We start from the raw sequence: 17,497 nt of genomic DNA, 5'->3' as shown, positions 1-17,497 counted from the left end.
TCATATTTTTTAATTATATTGATTTTTTATTACAATTATTTAAATATTTGTTCAGTTGTTCATTTGTTCATGATTTTGTTTCATCTTGTGTACCATTTTAATTTTGTAATTGAAATGTTTATTTTTTTTTTATATATTTCGTATATTCTGTTTTTTCTGTTCATCATTTTAAATTGCTACATAAATTTGCTTATTCTAAATTTTTAGTGCGCTGCCATACAATTTCTGTTTCTTTTTCTGTTTTTTGTTTGTTGGATGGGAGGAAGGAAAGGTATTGATGGCCAAATGAGAATTGTTAATTGCTAGAGTTAATAATTCGTTTATAAATGGTTTAAATAAAATACAGTTTAGTATATATATGTTATTTGAATATAGCCAACGCATTAAATGCAAGTATTATTAATCATCGCTTAAATTTATCAAGAATTTCTCAATTGTATCATTTTGTGTTGCCCTTTTGGTTTTTTTTCTTCGCTTAGCCATACAAATTGTTAAATGTAAATTTTCGTTTTTGTTTTTTTAAATTGTGAATTTATTAAATATTGTTGTTTGTATTTCATTAATTTATATATTCCGTTTTTGTTTATCTTTTTTGTTTTCATTTTTGGGAATGGCACATCGATATTATAAAATGGGCCCTAAAAACAGCACAAGTCTGCGCCTAGAGACATTCGACTTTAGACTACTTTTAGGCTATTTGGGATATGGTTAGATGTTATGTTATTCATAATCGTAATTAATCGTAAATAGTAAATATTACACATACACTCGCATTATTTATACCATATATTTAATATTGGGGGCATATGCTCTGATACACACTCAGATACGTACTCATTGTAAATGCTATGACACACCTTTTACTTTACATGGCCTAGACTCTAATCGCTAATTGTTTAAAACTATCACATAATACACACAAACTATATACAGTATACTATCTCTCTCGCTCTTGCTCTTGCTCTCGCTCTCACTTTCTTTCTCCCTCTATGTACATGTCCTACTAGACCATGCCCTTGGACATCATTCGCACAGTGTTCTTGAGTGCTTGCCGCTTGTTGCAGAACCAAATGCGAATCACTTCACGTTCGTAGCCTAGCTGATGCGCCAGTCCGGTGATTTCGGTGCCTGTTTATAGGGAAAGAATATTATTAGGGCATGCCCAAAAGTATGCAATGGTTTTTTGGTTGCGATGAAAGTTACCACTCACCCGATGGATGCGTATTGCGCTCAAAGTGCGCATTCAACAGCTCCAGCGCCTGAGGTGTGAACGATGTGCGACGCTTGCGCTTCTTCGACGGCTCCACGCCAATGTAGTCAGTCAAATGATTTTGGCCCGACTTGTAGCGATTCCAGTGACTAAAGTGTCGAGTGTGGTGGGGAATAGATAGAAATGCAGTTTAGTATTGATGGTCAGGTGTGTGGTGGAACGGCGCGTGGAACTGCCTCCATACTCTCACCTCTCTTCGGCCTCCTTCATCCAACGCTCGAGGACGGGCTTGATTTTCTGCGCACTCTTTGGTGTGATGTCCAGTTTCTCGAACCTAGAGATATAGTGGGTCTTTTTAGTATTAGAGCTACTCTCACTCTCACGCCTGTGTGCGCGAATTAAACGAACGTAAAAGAAACGTAACTAAAGTGCCAGGACATTGTCAAGTAGCATACTTTTCGCATTCTCTTTTCATTTTTTTTTTAAATAGTTTTCTTTTGTTTTTGTATTTTGTTAACCAAAAACTCGTACAATATTATTTTGCTGCTGAAATTGCTCATTGGCAATGCCCTGGCCAATTTATTTTCAAATTGTTTTCTTTTTTTGGTTTTTTTGTTGAAAAGCGCATACTTGTAAATGAAAATAATAACGAAACCAAAAACTGAAATAAATGAGCTCTAGCACTTTAGTTAGGTTTCACACCCGCACACACACACAATCACACACACGAGTACACACACACATACATGTTCTGTTGTTGCGTCGACAGTTGAGCGGCATACATCTGAGCAGCGAGTGCACTGCTTGCATTTTGGCATTTGGGGTTTGTTTGACAGTTTTGTTTTGTTTTTTTCGACAGTCGCAGTTGAGAGTGTGAGAAGGAGAAGGAGACAGTTGGCGATTTGACGATTTGCGATTAGCGATTGGCGATTCAAAAATAAACAAATAAAATAAATAAAATTAATTTTGCATTATTTTTGATCACTTTGATTAAACAATTAACTAATTTAGCATATATGAATAAAAATTATTTCTGTATTTATTACACTAGATGTGTTAGAAATATATGTATTTGCATTTTATATTATTTTTTCAAAGCATGTTCGAAATGTCCTGGCACTCTACAAAATTGTTCCAGAAATATTATAAAACTAATTAAAATTAAAGTGTTTGAAATTTGTGTTGGCTTAAGAAAGAAAATGAAAAGTCCTAACGATTAACTACAATAATTAAAAAGAAATTAAATTTTATTGCACAATTTAAAATTGAAATATTGAGACTCTTTTACTTAAATCAGATTAAATTGAAATGAAATATAAAAAGTAGAGTTCAGAGTAGAGTTTACAATAATGTTCCCTACATTTTGTTTTGAACACTAATTGATAGAATTACAAATAAGTAATTATTTCTCGCAATTGGCAATACTTGAAAACATTGTTCACATTTGCAAATAGAACTTATGTAATTAATTTGTTGACTAACGTTTATTATTATCACTTTAGAATAGACACGGTGTGAATAGCTTAATTGAATAATGTCTGTTTTGTATCTGTGAATCAAGCGTTCTATTCATAGCTCACCTGCATATGGCACTCTGACTGTAGGCGGGTCCCTCGGTCACCGATAGAGCCTGTCCCACCTGGGTCTGGGTGAGGCCCAGCGAGAGGCGACGCAGCTTGAATGCCTTGGCAAACTCCTTGATCTCGTCCAGATCGATGCCATCGACCACATTTGTGGTTGCCTGATTAATGGTGGGTTCATCTGAAAGATGCGTTTAAATTCAAGGGTTAAAGTCAACACTGCGTATGCGTATTGCTGTTTAATGGTACTTAAGTGCTAAGCTACTACTACACAAAGACAGACAATTGTCTGTCGGACTGTCGATTCGAGGTAATAAACGTCAATGCAAAATGACGACATAAACTGCTGCCGAGTCGTGGCTCTTAATTACAGTTAATTGCGGTAATTGCGAAATATTATTAGAGTGTCTTAGGTAAATTGATAAAACTCATTTGCCCTTGCCCAGGAAGCGACATTCGAAGGTGGTTGACGTCGTAGTTGTTGTTGTAATTGTAGTTGCTGTTATTATTATTGCTGCCACTTAGCTCTTGTTATGCTTGTCTATTAGGCAAAACGCGAAACTTATTGCCTTTATCTGCTTAATTTGTTAGCAGCTGCTGTTCGTTGGCTGCCTCAGATGCGACACTCAACGAGCAAACTACACGCACAGAAATTTGATTTATTTATTAATGATATGCAAGCGACAACAAGGAGACGACATCGGCAACGTCTACGACGCGGATGATGCTCCGGCATCATCAGGCAGCAAAGTCAAGTCAAGTCATTGCGAAAGCAAAGCCATTCACTTGACTGTAACTGCAGCCTGACGCTTTAGCGGTAATTAAGATGCACCCCATACCCCAGATATAACAACAGCAACAGCAACAGCTTCAGACCTCAATCCTCCTTCTCCTCCATCTTCGCCTTTCGCAAACTCATCTGCATCCTTGGCAAAGGCATAACTTGGGCTGCTGTTGTCGCAGCTTTGTTGTTTGTTTGCTGGCTTCGAGAGAGTGAAATATGTCATTAAATACAAAAACATCTTAAGTTTTTGTATGCATCAATTAGTAGTAATTAAGCTGCATATTGTCTGCAATTTGTATGCGATGCGGCACTAGACAGCAACCCATCAAATACCTAGTAGCCGAAGGCACAAGCAAACGATACTCCAATGCAATTGAGACCACGTTGCATACTACTAAGCAAAGAGGAGAAGAGGAGGAGAAGGGGAGGAAGAGGAGGTTTCAATTCTTGTTGTGCTGATTGCATTTTTAAACATTCCAAAGTTTCAATTAAGGGCGCTAAGAGCTGCCTCTAAACCACTTTTTATACTGAGAGCACGCACTGCTTTGTTAGACTTATTACAATTTAGTTACTCAAGTCGAATCGACAATAATGTTTTTTATTCTCTATTGTTCTAATCAAAAAACAAACATAGTTCGACAAAACTTGTTTAATTTCTAATCAAAAATAATGATGATGGTTATTTATTGTTTAAAATAAATTGTGCACAAAAAACCGGTAAAAGCACAATTGACTAATCATTTTTAATAAAAGCAAAATAAGTCTTAATGCTTAGAAAAATTACCAAATTACCAAAGGACACAAAAATATATCAAAAGCTGAAATTAGTATAACTACATACTCTTATTTTAATAAATAAAAAAGCTCATTCGAATTTTCTGTATAATATTTTATAATTATAAAGCTTCGTTAAATTGCCCTTTAAATTATATATCTAAAATTGATTACATTTTGTAAATTAGCTTTGTTTATAAACGTATCAAAGTTGTTAGATTAAAACAAGTGCCGAACTTCATTAAACATCTCTATGAATTTGTAAATTAACTGAAGTATTTAATAAATTTATAATATATTTAAAAAATTTACCGAATTCTTAAGTCGATATCCTATTATCCCTATTATATTGCAAACATTATTTTTGCATCATCAAAATTGATGAATTTACCAGAGTTACTTTATTACATGGGCAAAATGCAAACACTCTTTTATATTCATGTTAATTTGATTAATTTTAGACATATTTACAATTATGCATAATCATTTAATTTATTTATTGACGTTTTTAGCTGCAATCATTTCATTTGCCACATTTCTAAAACATTTTTTTCAAGGGAATTAAATTGCTCCTCGGCTAGCCGAATTCGAACATAAAAATCAAAATATTTGCTTACACAATTAGTATGAATATTGAAGTATCAAATGCACACACACATATATATACCATAATATTCACATACATAATGTATGCTCAATGGGAAGTCGTTAGAAAAAGGGTAAAAAATGAAATTCGAGTGGAGGGTCAATGAAATATTGTGAGTTGTGAGTAATTTTGAATTGATGCAGTTGCCGTTGATGATTTGATATTTTAAGAGCTGCAAAGTAGCATGGGCAACGGGGCGTATGAATGCTATACGAGTATGTAAGCAGTAAATCATTTTCGGCAACTTTTTCCAACATTAATTAACGCAATCCGACATGAAACTTTTGGCTGTGTTTCAAATGAAAACAAGTGCTAACAACTTGGATGGATTTTGTGTAATTTCTAAAAGAAGAAAATGCATGCAAAGTTCCAGGCCAAATTAAAGGGAGTGCGGGACAGTGGATGGAAATGGAAATATTTGAATCGGGAGTGTGTGTAAAAGTTTCGCTCTGAATTTACACGACTTCTTCGGGACATGGTTCATAATTGATGCAGCCGCGAAAGGATGCGCGAAGCAGCAGCCAAGAAGATTTTCGGCAACGTGTTGCCAAAAGTTGAAAGATGTCAGGCAAAAGTGTTAGACAAATTAGCAACAGCATCGAAGCTGTCACGCATCAGTGGCAAGCCAAGACTTGGATAAGTTGTTGCGATTAGCAAGCACATCTACTCATAGTTCAACTATTCATCTTGAGCTATACTTTAGCCTCGGGCATCTCTTAAGCTACTCTAACTTATGACTTAGTCTTGAATAGAGTGCAATAAAAAAGAGGCGATCTTTACTCACTCGGTGAATCCATGAGCAGGTCATTATCATTCTCATTGCCATTGGGCGACATGTGCGAGGGTTCGCTCCTCGACGATGGACTCAGCTTGAGCGGCTGCATCAGCGAAACTCCCGATGTCGATGGTCCTGGCCCAGGAGAATCATCACGTGGCGAGGCAGACGAGGCTCGCGTTGCAGTCGACGTTGGCGGGCCGTGGGATTTGGTGATGGTCAGCTCGCCGTTCGAGGCGTTGAGTCTGCACGGAAAGTGAAAAATGGATGAATGAAAAATGAAAAATTTAAAACTAAATTAATACTATACATAAAAATTAAAGTATTCTTTTAAGATAATAATTATTCAAAGCGATTTCTCTGAACTGTTATTGTTTGTACTAGGAATATTATAGTATTCAAGCGATTTCTCTAAAATTATAAATCTTTTACTATATTCGGTATATATTGGTATTTTAATTTGGTATACTTTAACTCTTTATGTGATACTGAAATTGAATTGAATTTAAAGCGAGTATAAAATAGTTTGTATAAATGTATTTGGTATATTTTAGTATTTTGGTATATTAATTTGGTATATTTTACTGTTTATTTGAATTGAATTGAATAAATAAGATTGTATAAATGTATTTGGTATATCTTAATATTTTTTGGTATACTAATTTGGTATATTTTAACAGTTTATCTTCTATTGAAATTGCCCTATATTTAAAGCGAGTAGTAAATTTGACTTGTACCATGAATATATTAACTTTCATAGCAAATTTAAAGTTTATCTTCAGCTTTTATAGTATCAGAGACCTATCCACCAGACTTACAGATTTATAAAGCAATACAACTGGAATAATGAAATACTGTGCAATCTCATTTATCACATAAATTATAATTACTTCCTTAATGTCACTGTTTGGACTGCGGTATAAAATTAAGTCAAACAGTGATCAGTCAAGATCACAAAAAGTAGGAGCTAGGTGAGTTATTCGTTTACCATTTTTAATAAAAGCAAAAGAATGCAAAAGTGAAATTATCCTTAAAATATACCAAATTAATATATTGAATAAATACTCTAATATACTTAAATCTATGTTTGGTATAACGATATACACTAACGTTCAAGATATACCAAAATAGAAAATATACCAGATTGTACAAAAAGATATATGTATACATATATACCAAAAATAGAAAATATACTAGATTATAAAAATTACATCAAATCAAAATTAAGAGGTAATAAAATCTACTAATTTTCTTTCTTTAAAGTACTTAACAAATTATTATTATTGAGCTAAATGAACTAAACATAAAAGACAATTTTATTGTTAATATATTCAATGCAATGCTCACCTATTGATGCTGCTAAGTACGTTGCCTGTGGAGCTAGACGCCGCAGCTACTGCACAGCTGGCGGCAGCAGCTGCTGAGGCGGCACTCGAGCTGCCACTAAGGCTTGGTCCGTTGCCCAGATAGTCGCGCTCCAGGCGTGGCGAGCTGCCCATGTTGAGGGCGTGCACAGGCGGCGAATGCGTGCGAAACAATGGTGATGAGAAGCCTCTTTCGTTGCTGCTGCTGCCGACGGCGGCTGTGGCTGCTGAGGTTGTGGTTGAGGGCGTGAGGCGTCCAGCACCGGAGCTGCTTGCACCACGCTCATGTGGCAAATGATGCACAGCCGACGCGCTGGACGAGCTCAGTCCGCTGCCCGCTCTCGTGGCTGTGGCCGTTGGCGTGTGCGAACGTCGTTCGAGTCGTTCGTGGTGCTGGCTGAGATTGATGCCTGCCGAGCCGGAGGAGGCGCGACCCGGACTGTGCTTGGGCGAGGACGTGGCTGCGCTGCGCAGATTGTGCCCGAAGTGATGTCGCGCCAGTGCCGCAGATGGAGGCAGGGCAGGGGGCGAGACGCTGCTGCTGCTGCTGCTCAGCTCGAGGGGCTTTAGGTCCAACTGTGGCGCGGTCAGCTCATCGGGATGCCGCAAAGTGATCTGCGGATGGGCCGAAGCCGAAGAAGTGCTCGTCGCTGCTGTGCTGTGCAGGTGATGATGCAGATGCGTCTGCGTCTCGGGCTTAATATGCAACTGCTGCTGCAGCAAGTAAGCTGCTCCGGGAGGCGGAGGAGGCGGCGGCTGCTTCACCGGCAACGCCGGACTGCCCACAGTCGGAGAGCCCGCTGGAGGCGTGCGTTCCGCGGAGCGTCGCAAATCGGCGGCGAGGTGGGCATGTGGCAGGTGACTGGCTGCCGCTGCGGCGGCTGCTGCTGCCGCCAATTGCTGTTGCTGCTGTTCGCGTTGCTGTTGCTGATGGTTGGCAGCGGCTGCGGCAAACAGCTCGGGATGCAATGCTGTCAGCAATTGCTGCACGCCCGTTGAGAAGAGATTGGGCTTCAGTAAATTCGTTGGTGTCTGTGCCAATTGTGGCAAGGCTGGCGCATGTTGCAGTGCAGCCAATGGTGGAGCCAACAGTTCCCGTTGCTGCTGCTGTTGCTGCTGTTGTTGTTGTTGTTGTTGTTGCTGCTGTTGCTGCTGGTAGCTGGCAAAGGCTCCGAATGCATTGGGCAGAAACTGTTCGCTGGTGGGGATTTGTGGACTCACAGGAATCGTAAGAATCGTCTGCACAGCTATGCCTACAGAATGAAAAAGATAGGAAAATTGTATATGAGATTTTATGTCATAAGTTAAAGTAAAAATACTGAAAATATTAAAGCGACCTATTTATAATTACTACTACGACTCTGACAATATAACATTGCAATTATTATTAAAGGTTTTTCATCTCCTCCTGAATTGTTAAATCTCATTTTGCTCCGATTTATTTATCTCTAAATTAAAGAGACTTGAATAACTCTAATCTATTTTGACGTAAAAGCTTTTCAAACTATTTTAACCTGAATATGTTGCGATTTTTGGAATACTTTATTCTCACATTTTTTTTTTTAATTTTTTCTAATTTTCTACTAATTTTACTAAAATATAACTGAAGACTCGAGTGTTAATTTTATTTTTATATATTTTGTATAAAACACTCATTTGTGTGAATATTTTTAAACTTTTTTCATACCAAAAGTCAAAATTTAAAAACGCCAAGGAATTCATACATTTTGAAAGGTATTGTTTGTCTAGGAAATGCAGTCTCAAAGTTTAAAAAACTCGATAAAGCATAACACTAGATGGCGTCACTCAATATTTATTAATGCATTGTAATTAAACGCCATCTGTCCTAAAAAGTTGTTACTTTTCTCAAATGTATAATTGAAATACGCAGACTGACAAGCCAAAATTTTGTAATTGCAAAAGATAAAAAATAATAATAATAATAAACTAAAAACTAATGAATTTTGCAGTATCACAGTATATAAATACACCTCACATTCCAGAGAAGAATAGTATTACTGGGAAACTAAAAATTTACCTAATTAGTGCATTAGCTCTGAGTCACACTCAGTAAATAATAATAATAATAGTGTATATTATAATAGTCCAACAGAAAACAAGAAAATATCAACCAACTATTTTATTTTTACTGATGTGAAATTATTTACGAACTATAATATTAGATTAATATACGAGTAAATTTTGCATATTGGTATATCAATGGAGAGTTTTTACAATACTTATATACCCGCTACTAATATGGAAGAAGAAGTCATCTCCCTCGCTATGAAGTATATATATTCATGATCACTGTAGAACTTATTTAAGAAATTCTTTTGTAAGCTTTGGCAGACAATATGGTATGTTTTGCACTATATGGTATATTTATAATGTAGTAATATATCAATAATTATAATTTTTGGTATATTTTAGTATTTTTGCGGTATAAGAATTCGGCATATTTAAATATATTATACTATAATTTGGTACATTTTAATACCACACTGTTTTGCTTTTACTCAAATTGGTTAGCGGGTATCTTTCAGTCTAGAACACTCGACGTTAGCTTTCTTACTTGTTATGAAATATTGATATGGTATACCAAAAAGAAGAGAAGTATGCTAAGGAAATTAAAAGTTCACCTAATCGCTTTAGCTATGGCTCTACGTTAGCCTCAGACTCTGACTCCGACTCTGCTTATGGTCGTGGCTGTGGCTTTGGCTTTAATAACCGCGGTGAGCTATTGCCTTGGTCTGCGGCATAAGCCGGAGTCAAGTGAAGTCAACTATGTTATTGATACCCACACAACTAAAGCGAATGCTAATCCTATATGCGCATACATCCAACTCATTTGCATGTATTTGTCTGGTATATACCGTAGATAGCTACTATTTGCACCCACCTTGAGCCGTGGGGATGAGCAGCTGGGCACCCTGGACACCCTGCACCAGCTGGCCGGAGGCGAGTATCAGTTGCGGCATCTGGGCGCTGGCTGGAGGCGCCTGAAGCGCCGGCGGTGGCGATGCGGTCGCCGCAGCTAAAACATTCGCCAGGGTTGTCGCGTTCAGTGGATGGGCGTGCGGTGAGCTGCTGCTGCTGGGATTATCCTGTGGCTGCTGCTGTTGGCTGTTCGAGGAGTTGCCGCCCGCCGAGCTGCTGCTGTTGCTGCTGCTGCTGTTGTTCGTGTTGCTGTTGCCCTTTGATGTCTTGTGCTTGTTGCCGTTGTGGCAACTGCTGTTGTTACTATTGTTGTTGTTGCTGCTGCCGGTGTTGTTGTTGTTGTTGATATTGCTGTTGCTGGCATTGTTGTTGTTGTTGCTGCTGCTGCTGCTGTTGCCGGGTGAGACACTCGTTGCCGTCGCCGCAGTTGCTGTTGAGCTGACTCCAGTTGCTGTTGCTGCCGCTGTTGTCACAGCTTCGGCGCCGACGCTCAGATTCAATGGCGAGTTGAAAACGGAGGCAGCTAAGCCCTGAAGACTTGCAAGTGCAGCAGCTGTGGCGGGATGATGATGGGAATGATGTGAATGTGAATGTTGTTGCTGTTGTTGCTGCTGGTGCTGCTGATGATGCTGTTGATGTTGCTGCTGCTGCAGCGTGGCCAAATTTTGTAATTTTTGCAAATTTATCATGTCTTGCACTAGATGAGAGAGGGAAGAAGAAGGCGAAAACACACAAAATGTTGTCATTAGTTTAGCTGAAGCTCTAGAAATAATTAGGGGAAATGTCAAAGGTAATGTTCGAGAGAAGTGAAGAGAAGCCTCAAGTCAACACTAATTGCTAGTTTACCCTTTTACGTGTGTGTGCTTAAATTATAAACAGGGATGGAAACTATGACATTAAGTTGCAGTTATATATTTTACAATTTCAAGCTGTTTCCATCCCCTATGACAATAGTTTTTTTCTTTTTGGCGTTCGATATGTACTCACTAGTTCCATTCAGATGCGCTGCGAATGCCTTGGCCTGCGCCTGTTCCTCGTGTCGTATACGCAACGCTTCAGCCGAATGATCCTCTGGCTCATCCTCGTCCGCATCTGCATCGATTTGCATGGGCAGCGGCGAGCCGGAGTTCGTCTCATGCGGATGATGATTGGCTAGCGAGGCAGCCTTCGCTGCCAGATTCTTGTAGAATTCTAACTCCTTGACGTGCTCCTTTGAGTCGTAGCCTGAGTGAATGGAATGGGCGGGCGAGAGCAGCGTTGGCTCCATGTCATCCTCATTGTTGCTGTGATTGTGGTGCAAGTGCAGCTGCTGCTGCTGCTGTTGATGTGCTTGATGATGGTGTTGCAGGGGAAGGTGTGAGTGGCTGCCGCTGCCTGGCGAATGAATCTTGTGGCAGCTAATCTCCTTGTCGTAGTCCTGTAAACAAGCGAAATACAATTGATTAGTTAAAATGTAAATCACATTTTGGATGTGTGTGTTGTGAGCAACTGCGAGAGCACCTAAAACATATTACGTATACGCCATGGTGAGTGGAGCTAATGAATCGATGCGCTGTGATTGCATTTATTAAATTATATTTGCGCATTTGGTAATTACATAATACCCACGAGCACTGTCAATTGTTTGACCACGCCCCCCCTCCAGCCCACGCCCCATTCATTGTGACACACAGGGGTCCCAATGTTTGCTGATTGGATTATTATTTAAGCGACAGGCACAGCACAGCGCATTGACTCGTATTACATTACACTTTGTCAGTCGCTGTTCAGCTCTGTTCATTTACATGTTTAAACATATCACGCGCGGGGCTATACGAGTTAATAAGTTAATTTAATTTTTGTTGTAATTGTCAACGCACTTTTATTGTTTGACACTTATTGTGTTCTCTCTCTCTATCTCTCTTTCTCTCTCTCTGTCGCAATTTATGCAAATTTAATTGGTTGCAATTGCGACTGCGAGTGTTTTATTCTACGGGGGTATTTACCAAACAAAATAAGGAAACACCAACTTAAATTGCTCAATTTACCTCAATTGATACGCTAAACCTTATTTAATTCAACTAAATTTACTATTAATTCTATGTCATTTCAAATACATTGTTATTAATGTCTAAATTTAGGTGAGTCAAAATCTTAAATTTCCACAAGCATTTTTGCGTATCTTTAAATATTTTTTTTTTTTTAAATAAAGAAATACCAAAGATTGTTTATGGATTTAGTACTACATTCAAAATATACCAACGGGTAAAAAATATACTAGATTGTCAGCAGGAGCTAAGGAAAATATTATATATTATAGTTTGGCTAGTTTAAATTTATTATGAATTTTTAATATTCTCTTAGCATAATTAATGTCTAATTCCGCACAACAAATTTTGATTCCATTTACTAGGTTTGGAAATTTAGAAAATGAAAAATATTTATAAATAAAAATATTAAACTATAAATTAATCTAGTTATTGTCCAATATAAATTTACACTTAATATAAATTTAAGCAAAAAACAAAACACTTTATTGCACCTTTTCAAGTTTGGAAAAATTAAAAATTAAATTAATTGTTTATTTCTATATTTAATATAGACATTTTTAATATACTTTTTGCATAATTAATGTTCATCAAGCAATATTTATTGCTGAGATCTTAAATCCAGACAAACATTTTATTGCACCTTTTCAAGCTTTGGTCATTTAGAGAAGGAGCCATGGAAAAATATATTTACAAGAAGAAAAAAAGAAAATAAGAGAAGAGGGAAAAACGTAGAAAGGTAAACCAATATAATTATTGGCAATTAATGCTGGCGACGTTCTCTAAATGGAGGCAGACCATAAGGACACGAATGAGAAGGGACGAAGAAGGGATGAAGGCAGCAAGCATATTAATGCCGGGGCGTCGAAGTTGAAGTTGCCTAAGTGCGGGTTGTTGCCCATCGTCGGCGGCGGCGTCGTGGGCCGCGACGTGCCCCGGCCAGAGCTTCAATTAAATTTTATTTGCATAGGAAATTAACATAATTGTAGTGCAAAATAACAACAAGAAATACGGTGAGGACGAAAAAACAGAGGCAATAAAAATAAGCAACGAACGTGACAGTATAGAAAAAAGTGTTAAAAGTGTAAGAAACAAATGCAAATAGAAATTTCTGTGTGTATGTGTATGTGTGTGTGTCGATAGCAATTGCGGTAATTAAATGAATTTTTATCAGAGTGTTAAAAGCGCGCTGAACCAATAAAAATACACAAATTGAATGAATGCTTGCAATGCGATTAAGTTAAATCAAATAAAATATGGGAAATATGAAATTTAAGTGCTTTCTAAGCAATGCAATTTGTCTCTGCACATAATTAGGAGTTTGAAAAATTTCATTGCCACGTGCGGGAAACTGCATTAAAAACTTGACACTTACTGGCAGTGACAGCGACAGCGACAAAAACAAACAGCGACAACTACTTAGGTGGCAGGACAAAATTCATTATAAACCAGGTGCAGGACTCTCTGGTCCTCGCTCGCTCGCTCGTTAATGTCGTTGAACAGCAAATCGAACTAAATTTATGACACACGGCGGTGCCACAAAAAGTGCACAGAGAAAAAAAGTGAAAACTACAACAAAACGACGAAGGAAAACGAGGGAAAATATTAATGAAAAGGAGGCAACGTAAATGTGCTGTGTCCTTTATGCAAACAGGCGGCAAACAGACGGCAACCGCCGACGACACTGACAGTCACTATATGCTACCACACACACACACACGTACACAGAGATACAGTCTGATGCAATGATGTGCAATGAATTAACTTTTCAACATATTTACACACGCTTAATTGAATGGCGACCATCCTCAACCCATTCGAATGCTGAGCCCGCGGCTGAAAAGTTGAAGAACAAAACGGGTTTTACTACGAGTTATATCTCCCCCCTCTCCCCAACGTGTGATAGTATTGCTCGTAATGAGGCCTTGTCGTCGATCTATTGTCGCACAGCCGTCGCAGTAGTTTCGCAAATGAGCGGAAATTAAAAGCTGATTTAGTCCTGATGACAGCGCCACAGTTGCACTGAGGATGTGAGCATTATTGATGTGCCATGCACTCGACGTTAGCTTAAGTAGCGTGCTCCACTTAGTTGCTACAGCTAATTAACATTTTTATTTTTAACAATTTAGTGTTTAATTTGCTACTATTTTTCGAGAGCTTATGACAAATTTAACAAGTAAGAAAGCTACAGCCAAGTGTGCTCGACTATGAGATACTATTTGAATAAAACTAAAACAGTGTAGTGTTATTCTAAAAATATACCGAAAATACTAGAATATACCAAAAGTAATGTTTGGTATATTGTTAAAGTACTACAATTGACCACAAAATATACCAGATTGTTCTAAAAATACGTTTCTAATAAGTTCTAATTAACATTTTGCAGTGAAACTTTTTTCTGCATAGATATGTATATAAAGCAATTCAATCAATATAATATAACAACAAATATGCAATTACAGGGACACCTTAAGGGACACATCATGAGCATAAAATAAAGTTTAGTTGTTTATAAATTATCAGCAGAAACTTTGTGTTTTTCGTAAGTTAATTAAAATGAAAAGATTTTTAACACATTTTTAATGCAGACAACTTGTTTTTCTGAATAGGTTAATTAATTCAATTCAACCACTAAAACAAAGAAAAGACACTTATTTGGACTAAATTTCAAGCTCATATCATGAGTGTAAAATTTATTTAAAGTAATTTCAAATTATCAGCAGAAATTTGCTGAATTTTTTTTTCGAAAACTAATTAAAATAGCAAAAATCGAAAATATTGTTTGCTGCTTAACTTTTAAACAATTCAATCAAGTTTCTAGGCATTTCTCATTAATTTGCAAAGCATATATCTCGAATTTACAGCGCTTTCTGTCTGCCTGAGTTATTATCTCAGTTGCGCCTGAACGTATGCAATACAAAATTCTCACAAAAAGGTAGCCTGGCAAATTTATAGCCATGCCACTTATGCCGAGTTCTCCTGCTTCATCTCCAGCTCCATCTCCAACTTCAGCTTCACCCTCCAGAACTCCCCTTGGCTCATCTTCTCGACGCATTTTACCCATGTGAAGCGCCCACTTGAGGCCAGCGAACGATGAATGTCCAACAACTTTTACTTTTTATTTTTGTTTTATTTGGAGTTTTATGTTTTTTGTTTTTGCGACGCCGTCAAATAAAAATAAGTCAAAATAGAAAATGAATTGAATTATTGCAAAGAGCACAAGCTGCGTTACCGCCAGCAAAGGTACTCAATTGTTGGGTGGATGGAGCGAGGGGAGTGGTGGCGGGGGGATGGGTGAAACGATGGTGCTCGGCACTTGACAGCCCCAGTGATAAGGCAAAAGCCCCGGCGCGAAATGGAAATGCGATGGCGATGGCGACGACGACGACGACGACGGCATTTTTTTGCTGCTCTTCTTATTATGCGCCTGGCATTTTTTCCTCTGTGTTTGCACTGAGCTTGTTGTGTTTCTTGTTTTGTCTACCCAGTAAAATTGCAATACAAAGTGGGTATAAAGGACTGCGGGAAATATAAATGTAACTTTTTGGATGATAACTATTGGATTGAAGCAATGTTTTTCAATTTACACCAAGACAATTGATAGCTATTCAAACTAATAACTAATAATAACTAATTACGACATCATCTTCGGCTTAGTTGGCTTTAGTTAAAAAAAAACAGTGAAAAATGAAAATGTTGCTGCTCTTAGTTAAGCTTAGCTTCCTTCATGTAATATTTTCATAAGAGTCATGTTTTAGATACTTAACTATTTTGTTGATAAGAAAAGAATTCATTAGTTTCCAATTGAATCTTTAGTAGAATTGAGTTTAGCTTAACATCAACATTACAAGCTGTTGATAATAAATATATTGAAAACAAATATGACAACTATTTTAACTTTCTTCAAATTTGAATAGATACCTAACTATTTTGTTGACAAGAAAAGAATTCAACAGTTTCCTATTGAATCTTTAGTGGAATTTGGTTTAGTTTAACATCAACATAACAAGCTGTTGATAATAAATATATTGAAAATAAAGATGACAACTATTTTAACGTTCTTCAAATTTGAATATATGTAGGTTTCTTTATATTGTTGAAATACCAACTGAATTCTTAATTCTTGACTTTTGTATAATTCTAAATAAATTATGTTTTTGTTATGATTTTAATTTAGTATTTTGAGCTATAAGATGATACTTTACGTTTCTTTATTTCATCTTAAATCAGAAGTCAGCTCTCTGGCATCTTAAAATAAGTTGAAAGAATAGATAAAAAGAGTTAACAAAAGTGTTTCTTCCACTTGTCGCTACTCTCGACTTTACAGGACATTGCTTAGTCTGTCATTTGTTTCTAGCTTAGTTTTGTTTGTTTCATTGCATGCTTTTGAGCGCGACGCCGAATGCGAAATTATAATTCACACATGTGACCAGTGCGAAAGACTTGTGGCAGTTGTAGAGTTGAGTTGAGGCGGGGTGTTGTGGCATGCCTCGCTTGGGTGTCGTGAGTGCTCGCTGGGGCAATGGGCAAATGGGCGGATGGGCGGATGGGCCGATGGGCGCTTGGCCATTTGCAGGGTGTGCTTCGGACGCGCTGTTAAAAAATGCAATTGCCAAAAAAGTAGCCAGTAAAAAGAAAGCAGGCAGCGAAAAACCAAAAAGAAAGAAAGCGGCAACGGCAACGACATCAGCATCAGCAGCAGCGGCGTCGGCGACTGCGTTGCTTGTTTGCTTTAATTGCAAATGGCATTTTTTGGCGGCAGGAGGTGCGGGGAGGCGTTACAAGCCGAGCAACAACCACCCGGGGACCCCTTTTCCGCCCCTTTCGCCCTCGACAGACACTGAGTGGACATGCATTTTGGAGGGTGGCATGGGGAGACAGGAGATGGTGGGGTGGGGTCAGGCTCATAAATTGTCGAAAAATATTTGACTTGTTCTATTTTTGGTCGCCTGTGCCTGCTGTGGCCAGCAATATGCTATATGCGTTGCTCCCCCCTCTCCACACTACTCTTCTCCCTGGATCGTTGCTTGTGCGCATGCAAACATATTTGGAAGCCCCCCTTCATTCCCCCCTTCATCACTCCTCAGCTGCTGCGTCTCAGTCTCGGTAGCTGCCTGCACTTTTGCATATTTAATGTTTTGTTTAATGCAAATGTACATAATTTCATCAGTGAGCATGCGTGTGTGTGTGTGTGTGTGAGTGTGTGTATAGTTTCTTTTATTTCTACTTTTGCGCCTGTTAAGTCGCAGAGAGATGTGAAAATATTTTTCAATTAATATTTATGTTGCTTTATATGCCTGAATTGTTAATGCCCAAGCTCAAATGGAACAAAATGGTAAATGGTATATGGCTTTGCATTCTCGATATTCTACAATCATGGGCGTTATTGCCTGCCCT

General features: G+C 37.9%; 1 protein-coding gene across 5 annotated transcripts; it reads right to left on the bottom strand.

Moving 5' to 3' along the window:
- Positions 1-54: 54 nt before the first annotated feature.
- Positions 55-11,485, bottom strand: LOC117567076 (POU domain, class 6, transcription factor 2). 5 transcript variants are annotated; one of them, XM_034246826.2, is made up of 9 exons: positions 11,061-11,485; positions 10,036-10,770; positions 7,117-8,386; positions 5,779-6,014; positions 2,791-2,971; positions 1,957-2,013; positions 1,461-1,544; positions 1,211-1,359; positions 55-1,128 (listed from the first exon to the last, which is right to left on the bottom strand). In XM_034246826.2, the coding sequence occupies exons 1-9, from the start codon at positions 11,338-11,340 to the stop codon at positions 1,004-1,006; spliced, it is 3,117 nt and encodes a 1,038-aa protein (XP_034102717.1). In that variant the 5' UTR covers positions 11,341-11,485; the 3' UTR covers positions 55-1,003. The 5 variants fall into 5 exon arrangements, with proteins under 5 accessions (XP_034102717.1, XP_034102714.2, XP_051860994.1 ...); XM_034246823.2 differs by having other exon boundaries at positions 1,957-2,010; XM_052005034.1 differs by having other exon boundaries at positions 11,057-11,128.
- Between the last annotated feature and the right edge of the window lie 6,012 nt (positions 11,486-17,497).

The sequence above is a fragment of the Drosophila albomicans genome, chromosome 3 (assembly GCF_009650485.2).
Source record: "Drosophila albomicans strain 15112-1751.03 chromosome 3, ASM965048v2, whole genome shotgun sequence".
In the NCBI taxonomy this organism is placed as follows: domain Eukaryota; kingdom Metazoa; phylum Arthropoda; class Insecta; order Diptera; family Drosophilidae; genus Drosophila; species Drosophila albomicans.
Note: the sequence above shows the minus strand (reverse complement) of the source record. Positions and strands in the feature narration are given on the sequence as shown.

Coding starts and splice junctions, on each gene's coding strand:
- LOC117567076 (XM_034246826.2), bottom strand. CDS start 11,340: ATGGAGCCAACGCTGCTCTCGCCCGCCCATTCCATTCACTCAGGCTAC. Junction 8,387..10,035: donor GCTCATCCCCACGGCTCAAG/GTGGGTGCAAAT, acceptor TTCATTCTGTAG/GCATAGCTGTGCAGACGATT. Junction 1,360..1,460: donor ATGAAGGAGGCCGAAGAGAG/GTGAGAGTATGG, acceptor TCGACACTTTAG/TCACTGGAATCGCTACAAGT.